Source organism: Erigeron canadensis, chromosome 6 (genome assembly GCF_010389155.1).
Source record: "Erigeron canadensis isolate Cc75 chromosome 6, C_canadensis_v1, whole genome shotgun sequence".
NCBI lineage: Eukaryota > Viridiplantae > Streptophyta > Magnoliopsida > Asterales > Asteraceae > Erigeron > Erigeron canadensis.
The window spans coordinates 31,395,668-31,407,350 of record NC_057766.1 but is presented as its reverse complement, the minus strand read 5'-3'; the positions used below and the strand labels follow the sequence as shown (position 1 = coordinate 31,407,350).

At 33.6% G+C, this 11,683-nt stretch overlaps 2 protein-coding genes across 2 annotated transcripts; both read right to left on the bottom strand.

Moving 5' to 3' along the window:
* Positions 1–3,379: 3,379 nt before the first annotated feature.
* Positions 3,380–6,645, bottom strand: LOC122605523. The gene is made up of 3 exons (XM_043778481.1): positions 6,559–6,645; positions 4,026–4,483; positions 3,380–3,710 (listed from the first exon to the last, which is right to left on the bottom strand). The coding sequence occupies exons 2-3, from the start codon at positions 4,467–4,469 to the stop codon at positions 3,555–3,557; spliced, it is 600 nt and encodes a 199-aa protein (XP_043634416.1). The 5' UTR covers positions 4,470–4,483; positions 6,559–6,645; the 3' UTR covers positions 3,380–3,554.
* Positions 6,646–10,363: 3,718 nt separating this feature from the next.
* LOC122605624 (ethylene-responsive transcription factor ERF008-like) lies at positions 10,364–11,119 on the bottom strand. The gene has a single exon (XM_043778583.1). The coding sequence runs from the start codon at positions 10,973–10,975 to the stop codon at positions 10,553–10,555; it is 423 nt and encodes a 140-aa protein (XP_043634518.1). The 5' UTR covers positions 10,976–11,119; the 3' UTR covers positions 10,364–10,552.
* Positions 11,120–11,683: the final 564 nt, after the last annotated feature.

Below are 11,683 nucleotides of genomic sequence, written 5' to 3'. Positions count from 1 at the left end.
ACTCAGTATCCCAATTGAGTTCCCAAAAACTTCATCTCCATTTGTATTCGAGCAAATAAATATATGTATACACCCGTTTATATATCAATCAATTTCTTTCTATATCAGATTAAGCTAATCTTAAGGCATTCATCATATGAATAAAGCACAATGTAGCTAAGTAGACTCATCCCGAGTCCTTAAGAAGACTCAACATCACATCAACAAAAACTATGTGTGCGTTTTGTTTTCAAATATAGGAATATATAGAAATTTTGTCAACATCCAAACCATCCTATCTAGTTGATATTAAAATTAAAGACAAAAATTGGCCTATTGTTTTTTATATCAAGAGTTCACTGGCTAGTTGATATTCATTAAAAAACGTTCACTTTTTTAACGGCCAAAACTTTGTTGGCTTGTGCTAGGGTGTAGTTGGCTATTTGACTACTTATTTGGTTTTCCGGCGACTCCTTTTTTGGGGTTTCCGGTTTAATCGATAAGGTTTTCTGTTTCTTTGTTGGTTCAGTTTTCCGACGAGCCCTTTCTTGGGTTTCCGGTGAACTGTTGGTACTGCTATATGTTGCATCGGTTTTCCGGCGAGCCCTTTCTTGGGTTTTCCGGTTAACTATTACTGCTGTTGCTTGGTTGTAGTTTTCCGGCGATCCCTTTCCTGGGTTTATGGTTAACTGTTGCTGTTGCTGCTTACAGTGGCTAGTTTTGCGGCGAACCCTTTCTTGGGTTTTACGGTGAACTGCTGCTGCTTATACGTATATAAATGTATATATATCTTTTTACATTGTCGTTAATTGCATGTTGTGATTAGTTTCGTAGTGTTAACTTAGCGGTAGCGTTGCCGGATTTTTCCTTTGTAGCGTTGCCGGATTTTGTTCTATTAAAGCAATAGGTAGCTGAAAAAAGTAGTTTTAGTCGATGATGGTATCGTTGAACAGTTAGGTTGTTGGTGTTACATTAAATAGGCGATGATGATACAAAAGTTCATAATAATGGGACTCGGATGATCCGAGGCGTATCTTGACGGGGTAAACCCTTCGAGTTAGCAGCTAGAGCGACTCTGACTTTCGAAATTCCCGACCCCCAAGTTTTGAGCCTAAGTTTTTGTTTTATAAAAAAACGGTCACTTTTTATGTTTTTCGACAACTTTCTTTTAAATTCCGGTTACCTTTGGCATGTTTTCCGGCATTGGTAAGTTGACAAGTTTTGGCTAGTTTTGTTTGCTACATCATGTGTTTTGGCTAGTTTTTGGTAACGACACGTGTCGAATGGTGATTCGTCGATAATTATCCAAACTAGGCAATTTGCCAAAGTTTTGGCACTACACCCTTGCCCCTAATACCACCTGATAGTAGGGCTGTAAATGAACCGAACAGTTCATGAACTGTTCGGCGAAAAGTTCGTTTGTGTTCGTTCGTTTAGTTAAACGAACGCACATGAACATAGCTCTCGTTCGTTCACTTATGTCCGTGAACGTTCGATAATATGTTCATGAACGATGTTCGTGACCATCCGTTCATTTATGTTCATGAACATCCATTCATTTATGTTCGTGAACATTGTATTTGCTATATATACTAATACTAATATTAGCATTAAAATCTAATAATTTATATTCTTAAAAAGAAAAGTAAATACAAATTTTTAAGATAAATATTTATATGATATCAAGCCGTAAGATGTTTTCACTTTTCAAGTTAGAAAGTTTTGTAAAATTTTTAACTGATCAATAATTTGTAAATTTGAATATGAAGTCTACTATTTCTAATTATATGTTTGTAAATATTTTTAGTTATATGTTTGTTAATTGGTGTTTGTTTGTGTTTGTTCATTTGTGTTTATTTGTTTGTGTTCGTTCATTAGTGTTCGTGAACATTCGTTCATGAACACAAATGAACGAACATGAACAAGCCATTATGTTCGTTTATCCGTTCGTGAACCGTTTGTTAAGCTAAACGAACGAACATGAACAAGCGTTCTGTTCGTTTACTATAGTCCGATACTAGTTCTCAGTCGATCTACAATAAAACCATAAGTTTTATTCAAGACACATTGTGCATATATAAATGTTAACCATATCATAATCTAATTAAACACATTTTCTTAAACATATATTTTACAAAGATTGTGCAAATTTAAGATTGTTATGATTTTTTTAAAATTTGTTCATATATATATAAATCATATACATTGTATCTAAAACTTAATTAAAACTATATAGGGTAATGATTAATCTTCCTAAAGTATTAGCCTAAAAATCTTCCTAATTAATAAGATTGTGACATGTGAAAAATCAGGGGGTGAGATTAGAAAAGAGAATTAATGGATTTCATGTGTTAACAAGTGGATATATTAGAAGGAGTTTTAGGAGGATTGGTTAGGAGGATTTATCATTTTCCAACTATATAATCTAAAAAAAACTAGGATCGAGAATTCAAGATGGATATAATGATGATTGATGAGGTAGTTACGTAGTACATACTGTCATATATGGCCATATGGGCCTGTTACTGAGTGGATAAGGTCCTTAATTACAATTTATAAATATGGTGTTGGATTATATTAGCCCATCGTGTTAAAAGCTTTAAACTCGCGAGAAAAATATGTTAACGTAATAAAAAAAAAAGCAATCATATTAGCCCAAAATCATATCATAATTTGAACGTTGAAGAAAAGAACACAATAAGAAGTGCTCGAATAGATTAAAATCAAATGTATGGAATCTAATAAGCGTAAGAAATTTTGGAATCCAGGGTAACAACTAACAAGTGTAAGAGATCTAGACCGTACAATCATAAGGACAACTATTGGCGGCCTAGGGAGCGACAGCGACAAACCTTTCTCCCGTCCTGGGCCAGGACACCAAGTTCTTAAAAATTCTTTAACATATATTATAGGTATATTATATTCAATAATATTAAACCAAAAAAACTCAATTTAATTTACGGGCTATGGTCTTTTTTTCACGTTTTGTCGAACCATCAATCTGCTTCATCACAACCTCTCAACAACTTCATCATATCCAAATCAGACCAGTTCAAGTGACAAAGGAAAGTTTTGAAGCATTGCAGATCTGCAGCATTCTGAAAACACATGACCATTAAAAACGAAGTAAAAACACCTTTTACCAAAGGCATGAATTTGGCGTGTATGACTGTACATAAGATTCATTTACATGTTGTACCCGCATTACCATTTCTGCTACCAACATTTGTACCTACAAAACCATAACTATAAAAGATTTCCTGATAGTTTACCTTCTCAGTCTTACAAAAGTAGTACAGCTCATTATTTGGCCCCTAGTTGTACACATAAATTCGCAAAGCAGATGAAATTAGAACTCAAAATAATGAAATAGGGTATAAAAATAGACCAACTAATGATCTTACGAAATAGCTAGTAACGGCCCAATTTATATTTCTTAGGCATAAATTGCACTACATGTTTACAAATCTATAATTCTACTTTTGGCATGTAGATTTGAAAGTTTTCAGGGTTACAACATGATATGATACCGTGATAGCTACAAGACTTACGTATCATTATCATCAAAACATTAATCAATAATAGTCATTAAGAGTTGTCTTATAACATGCTGCCAGTTGCTTAACAGTCCCATCACCTTGTGCCCCATCAATCAGTTCATATTTCTTGTAGTTGGCTCTCAATGCCTCAGACTGCTGATTATGCAGCTTCTCTTCCTCCGCCAGTTGCAGCTGTAAAATAGCAACACTTTCATTTCCACTTTCAAGTCATACTAAATGTTCAAAATCATTTCAATTATGTCTCGCAAATTACATATTTAAGTAGGTTGTAAGTGACATTCAGAGTTACCATCATCTAAACTACAAAAAAACATGCATATTATTATAATACAATGTGGCTTAGAAAGTACAAGAACTAGACAACAACACCACTGCCTAGAAATTCATGTAATTTTTAAGCTAAAATTACCTATCTATCAAACACAAAATACTCAAAAGACAGTTCTATTTACTCAGTAAAAAAATAGTAACTAGCATAGCAGATACCTCCATAAGAAAAGCGGCCTCAGCTGCATGCTTTTTCGTCAGGTCTTTGATCTTCTTAGCAGTCTCAAACTTCTGATCGCTCGGATCCATCCACTGACAAACAATCTTCTTATTCCGTTTTTTAGGGCGATCTTCGAACATTTCCAGTTGGGCCCTTTGAGCTCTGGCCGGCCTTGGCATACTGGAAATCATAAAAGGATGGTCGCCGATCTCGGATACAATATCCTCAGCTTGTTTTACTGATGACATCTCCACTAGAGCAGCACGAATCCGGGAATATGCAAAGTAGGTGGGAATAAACTGGACACTCACAACACTTCCAAACTGGTTGAATGCAGTCTCTAACACAGATTTGGTGACCTGATTCGAGAGATTGTCAACGTATATAGTCCTTTTCACCTTTTCTTCAAAAGCAGCATAGATTTCTTCCATTGATTGCTCCATCAAAAGTGGCGAAACTGATATATCCAAAAAAGACAAAACAGTATTATTAGATAACAAGCATGACTCACAAACACATACTTATCAGTCATCCAGCATTTTTTTTTTTATTATTATTATTATATATATTTCTTTTATTACAAAAGGATAGCCCTTGATTAGATTAAAACTGAAAAGTCTAGTGAATACAGGTTTAGGTCCAAAACAAGTATTGTCAAGTTTTTTACTGAAGGTAAATGTATATATTATACAATCAGCATGTACATAATATACAACTTGGGAATTGGACATCCCCAATTTTTTCACCACTCTATTCCACACAGGATGCCAATGTAAAATTCAATAACCTACTACAAATCCTATCCAACAGAAAGCAATTCACATCAACAAAGACATAAAATCTAATATCGTTTATTCAAAGACCATCATGCACTAAAATAGGACCAAGAAGTCTCATATTTCACACACTCTCTATTCCTATTAACACATGCATATGGTGGCTCCATCCAACCAAACCAGCAAGTCAATCCAATCTGTAATCATCTTCCTTCATACATTGTCCACAAATTTAGGCTTAACTCCCCATTTCTTTAAAGCCTCAATTACACTAGCAGTTCTTTTTACTTTCAGCCCCACGGGTCCAAGTTTATTAGTTTAATGGAATTACTGATGCATTCAATTATCCCTTTCTCACTTCTATTTTCTCCTATAAACAATCTTTTATTCTGTCCTACCAAATGATTTAAACTGTTGCCCCCAACATAATTCTCTCTATCACATTATTCACTGCATTATTATTAACACAATTACTTGACATAAATTCAATGATATTCATCCAGTCTCCTGCCATCCTTCTAATAGATCTTACCTTAATCATTTCATCCCAAAAAGTCTTAGAGAACTTACACTGGAAATCAGCACACTCTTTACACAAAAGACATCTCATAGTTGTATCCTTATTCCACTTCATAATCCTGTCTTGGACCTGCAACTTACCTTGGACAGCTAATCACATAACAAACATATGACTAGGCAGTAGGCACCCCTTGAGAAAACCAAACCACTTTATTCCACTGAACATTAGCACTGTCACTTCTAAAATCCTCCCAAACTTTAAAAACAGAAAAGTTGACTTCTTTCCCATTTTTTTTTTTTACAGAAAGTGTGAATTATATTGATGCTCAAAATATTTACAATAAAATCAATACTCTTGGACATCTACCAAGACTAATACAGCTAAAAGCAGCAGAACACAACAAACAGATGCTATCCTCAAAGTGCAAAACAGAATTCAAAAACATTCATATACGATTCTTGAGCAAACCTTTTAAATTCCAGCTCTTAAACACCAATTCAATCTCAGAATATGCAAGAAAAAGGACCAAGTAGCTTCATCTTTCACAGCTCACTATTCCAGTTCGCATGCATATTCCAAGATACAACAGATACAATCTACACCAAACCTTAGATAGCCACAAAATTGCTGTTAGCCCATTTCGGACTCCATTTAGTACCATCACATTCTTAGTCTTCCTGATTCCGATAGAAAGCAGTCTACTTTCTTACACTTTTCTTAATGATACTACAAACAATCTATACCAAATTTACATAATGCATATTGCAAAATTCCATTTCTCTGCCACTTAGCAATTCTCTTTTCCATTATTCATCTTCCACAAAACCTTGTATTCCTAAAAAAAGGGTACTCGACTACTCGTTTCTCCATTCATTTCGACATGTCCGATCCTCATTCTCAATCAAATTATCCGCAGACATGCAAGGATCAAACCTAATATCATACACTCTCCTTCTACTTATAAACTTGCACAAAGGTCCACATTCAGTCCACCTATAAGTATTTTCAACTTTATAAACCCTAAATTTGAAATTATCTTTATGAATCCTAAAATGACAAGAACTAATAAAAGTTAAAAACTGCTACAAAAATAAAGCTGGAAATTATAAAATCAAATACATACACACACACACATAATAGATACATTAGCAGAATGTAGATTCACTGTATTAAACATAATAAAAATTCCTAAAAATTCAATTTGGAAGAAAACTAATAAAAGTAAAGTAAACATACCGATTCACTAATTGATTGAAAGAAAATGTGAAGTAATAAAACATGAGAAATCGTGAGTTTTCAAAAGAGAGGTGCGTTCAATTTTTTGATAAGTGAAAAATGAAAGTGAAATGGATGACCCAAACAGAGTTATGGACTTATGGATCGGATCTAAATGGGTTAAAAATGGATTTTGTTTATTGGGCTAGTGAATAATGCTAGTTAGTGGGCTAATGATTTAAAAATCCGACGCGTGTTTTAGTTTTACTTTATTATACATTTTGAGATACTTATAATATTTTTTGTTCATAAAGATATTAGTTATTATAGTCTACTAAACAAAGTATCTGTATGTTACGGCGGTGAGATCAGAGGCGGTACCAAGAAAAAATTTCAAAGGGGGTAAACTTATAAAACTTATGAAAAACATATCTAAAAGAGGGCAAAATGTTAAAAACTTATAGAAAATTTTTAAAATTTTATGAAAAATTTAAAAATACATGAAAAAATTTAAATTTGGAGGGGGCATTGGACCCCTTTGTCCCCCCTTTAGTACCGCTCCTGGGTGAGATGGTAGGGTGATGGGTCATAGGAGGTGATAAGTCATAGGGTGTGATAGCCAAATGTCTTAGCTGTACGGGTTCCGCCCTCAGATTTTGTCTATTATATGTCTGTATGATGCGACGGTGTGGTGACGACGGCAATGGGTGGTAGTGGCGGCAACTGGTGGTGGTGGTAGCGGAGTTGGTATTAATGTAACAGTGATTGATGTTAAAGGGAGTGGTATACTTATTCTAAAGATTGAGAAATATATGTTGCAAATAATTTCATTTTTAGGATATTATAGGTATCTTAGGTGAAGATGTTTAAACTAATGAATAAAAAAAAGAGGAATTTTAGGATTATTAACTACTTAGTTGAAAAAATTGGAGGGAACAAATGCTAAGACTTGATTTATTTTAAATGAAAAGTGATATTTTGATAGATTTATCATAATTGTGTATTACTGGTTTGTACAATCAGTTGTAATACTTGTACGTTGTGGTATACACATCAAAAACCTTGATACGAATATCATTTCCCATCTTGAATGGGCGGATGAAGAATACCCACAAATTAGGTTTTAGAGTATTATTTCCATGTCCTATTTGATTTGTTGGTTGTATAGAATACAGTGCATGATTTATTACTCGTCTATTTTATATGTACTTTCATAGTCGTTATTTGCTTTAATTTGTATGTGTGAGTGTCAACATGAAAACGATTACTAACTATACAAGTTGTTTTGGACCTATATATAATCGAACATAACCCAAATTTCACCCAATTCTATTCTATTTGACATATATCATGGTAAAAAAAAGAAAGGAAAACCATCTAAAACTTTCAAAAAGCAAGTGAGACTCAAAAAGTGTTGTATATATATATAGATGATCAACATCATTCCATTACTTCGCGCAAGACAAACACGTTCCCACAAGGCTTAAGCGGTCTCGAAAAATAATTCATGGACAGTACGTTTGCATAAACCATCCGATGTTCAAACGCCATTGAAAGGTCTATATATATGTTCATCGTTGTGTACTTGTGTTAGACGTGCTACAATGTCATTGTTGGTGCAACTAGAGTTAACAGGCTACCAGCTATATATCACACCATTCGCCTCACATTCTTTTTTCCAACAAGCTATACCACTCGGTCACCGGCCCGTTTATCATCATATATAGAGATGAAACAAAGAAACCTCTCTTGTGGTGTAAATTAAACTGTCTCATTGTCGTCGTACATTCGAATGCATCAAATGGCAAAAGAAGAAGGAAAGAGAACAAGAATATATGTTAGGGAATTTTAATAGTTAGATAAAAATGTGCTAGAACTTAATTTACACGATCAAAAAAAAAAAAAAAAAAAAAAACGTGTAAATAGTTGGGGAACCATGCTCTATACAACAAATGCATCTCATATGTTAGATATTTCAGGTTGTTATCTTCAATCTATTATATTTTGTTTTGTTTTATAATAACATATTTTTCTATTCATATTCCTACATTACAGAAAATTTTGAAATATAACCCAAAAGTCTCAAAAAAAACTTATATTAATCACCCATATAAATGTGGAAAAAAATATTGCTTGTGTGATTAGGAATATGAAAACCATGCATGAAATAGAAATGAAAGATATAAAGAATAAGATTTGCTACCGAATTATACTTGAATTAGCTATTGAACACCATGATCACGTACAATCGTGATTATTTCACATTCCACACCATTTGGTATGACTTATGAGTATGATCGAAGAAGATCTAATAATAATAATCCTTAACTAATTAATCCCTAGCTAGCATGCATTACGTGTCTCAATTACTTCCATACTTCTACAACGTATAGTGTAACAATATGATTGTTTAATGTTTTATGTAATTTACATATGGTTAACGTGAAACTATATGACCATAAGTTGACAAGACATAGCTTCGGACCTACTATTTGTTTTTGGCATAACCATTTATGGTTTACACATTTGTAGTCCTTTGCATAATCAGTACTTTGATTTGATCACGGATGGACTTAAAAGGATGCCCTGGAAACCACATGGTATCATTAATTTGTTATAAAAAAATAAACTTGATACTTTAGCAAGACTCGATCTTTTACCAAAATGCTCAAGATCCAAATGTTTTCTGTTAAGTATAGTTTGGTTAGTTCATTACATATTTGTCAAATTACGAAAATATAGTTTAAAGCTCAACGTTTGATTAATCCTAACATCAAGATCCAAATGTTTTGTGTTAAGTATACCATTGAAGTTTTCTATATATATGGAAATGTTTGTCGACAAAAATCTTCTTCTCTTGGATTGTAAAAGTTTTATATTATAAATAACGTAGTAGTAGGTGTTGGCATCACCCGGATTAAAGGCGAGTGGTTCTCCCGACCACTAGTGGAACACCGCCGCCAACGGTGAACCACTCATGGGTGGTGGAAATCGGGTGGAACTTCCACTCCCTACTCGTTATCTTCTTTCTTTATTTTGTCTTTTTCTTTCTTTTTGTCTTTTTTCTTTTTGTCTTTTCTTGTAAGGAATTGTGTGGTATGAGTGGTGTCAATGTCAACAAATTTGGGTGAGTAGTAAATGAGTGATGACGTAATGTGATTGGTTGGTAGTGAGTAATGAATAAATGGTGGGTGGTGGTGATGTCATCACCCTTATACCATTTTGATTCCGTTAAAGCACTGCAACAATTATAATCACTCATTAGTAGTATCATTTTATAAAACAACAAAGTCCATAAAGAAAAAAACGGGTCACATAGGACCAAATAGAAACATGTATGTCCCTTTATTTATCTAAAGACAAAATTCATCCGTCCCTTGTTGGATGTTAACAACACAAATAAAAACAAGACATGCAACTGAAATCCAAAACAAGACATCTCCATTCTCACATTATTTTCCTCGTACGTACAACAAAGTGGTCCTCTTTTTGTTTTCTCTTACCATATAAAATTAAATAACGTACAACTGTTTTAACAAAATTAGCATATATGTACCAAATCTTCTCTCATTTTTTATGAAAGTAGGCTTGAAAACAAACTGTTTTTTATTTATTATTTTTTTCTATATCTTTTTTTATGATATAATTTTTGTTTGAAATTGTAACAATCAAATAATTAGAGGTATTAAACTATTAATTATGAAGGTCTTAAAAAAGACCCAGGTTATGGTCGGCCACTTGGCCATGAACTTGTGTGGAAACGACCATAGAAATAGAGTATGCCGTATCCCTAGACCCAAACGAACGAGGAAACTGAACAACGATCTCTCTAACTATTTAGCGTTTTCATTACATTATTAGCGTTACCACGATCAAACAAATCTAAATTACAAAAACCAAAAATTCCAAACACCAATTTGATCAACTATTTCTTCTTATTCACTAAAAAAAAGGCCAATTACACATTACAATACTTAGAAAATTCCATTCCATCATCTAAATTAACTTGACCATCTTAATTTTCAGACTCATTTTCGGGTTCAGGTTTAGTATTCAAATCAGGTTTCTCTTCAAACCAACAAGCTTTTTTCGAATCCGAACCAACGACAACACCTTTTGTCTCGGCATCAACTCTGGCCCCAACTTCGGTCGCTTTTTTCCTAATAGAAGCCGCAGACATCTCATCATCCGGTCCGCTATCCGACGCTAGTAATTCAGGAAAATTAAGCCGAGCCGTTGGGCCACGAAGATAGTAAACAGCTGTATCATAAGCTCGTGCAGCCGCAACCGGTGTGCAATATGAGCCGAGCCAAATTCTAGACCGTTTATTTGGTTCCCGAATTTCGGCAACCCATTTTCCCCACTTTCTCATACGTATTCCTTTATATTGTCTTTGATCGTTTTTTCTTTTGTTACCTGCAGTACTTCTTCCATCCATCGATCTAAACAAAAAACAGAATATTTTTGGTGTGAGAGTGAATATCAGGTGGAAGGGAGAAGAGGGGTGATTTTGATGGATTCGGTTATTTGGTGGGTATGGGAGATGGAGAGAGTGGGGAAATTGCGTTTTATTGAAAAAACATCTTTTTTGAGTGTGAAATTTTGCCTTCTAGTACAGTATGTTTTTATACTTGATTTCCACTTGGATTTTAATTTTAAAAAAAAAAATGAATAAGGAAAAACAATTTGTTAAAAATGTTTCCAAAATAAGTCTTTCAAAGCTTTTTTATATGTCACCTCTTTAATGGAAAATTTTTTTTAAAGTTTTTTTTTGTATCTTGATTTAGAAAAAGCTTTTGTTTAAAAGCTTGAAGATTCTCAACCAATCCATAAAAAAAAGTCATCTTACACAATAATATCAAGCTTTTCTAAAGACTTTTTTCATAAAAAACCTTTTCATCAACCTCTCATTGGAGACGCTCTAAGTTCTATATGTTTCGGAAAATCTATTAGTAATCTGTTTTCTTATATTTTTAACGAAATTATTTAGGTTAATTTAGAGGTAACATGTTTTTGAGAAACTTTCGTATTTATTCTTGAAACCATTTTGCTCAATCTTAAGGTCTCAAGCTCCCATAAACGAGGGCTTAAAACCCGTCCGTTGGACGGCGGGGATGAAAGGAAATTGTTTTCATGGTTGAATTTG

Coding starts and splice junctions, on each gene's coding strand:
- LOC122605523 (XM_043778481.1), bottom strand. CDS start 4,469: ATGGAGCAATCAATGGAAGAAATCTATGCTGCTTTTGAAGAAAAGGTG. Junction 3,711..4,025: donor AGGCCGCTTTTCTTATGGAG/GTATCTGCTATG, acceptor GCTATTTTACAG/CTGCAACTGGCGGAGGAAGA.
- LOC122605624 (XM_043778583.1), bottom strand. CDS start 10,975: ATGGATGGAAGAAGTACTGCAGGTAACAAAAGAAAAAACGATCAAAGA.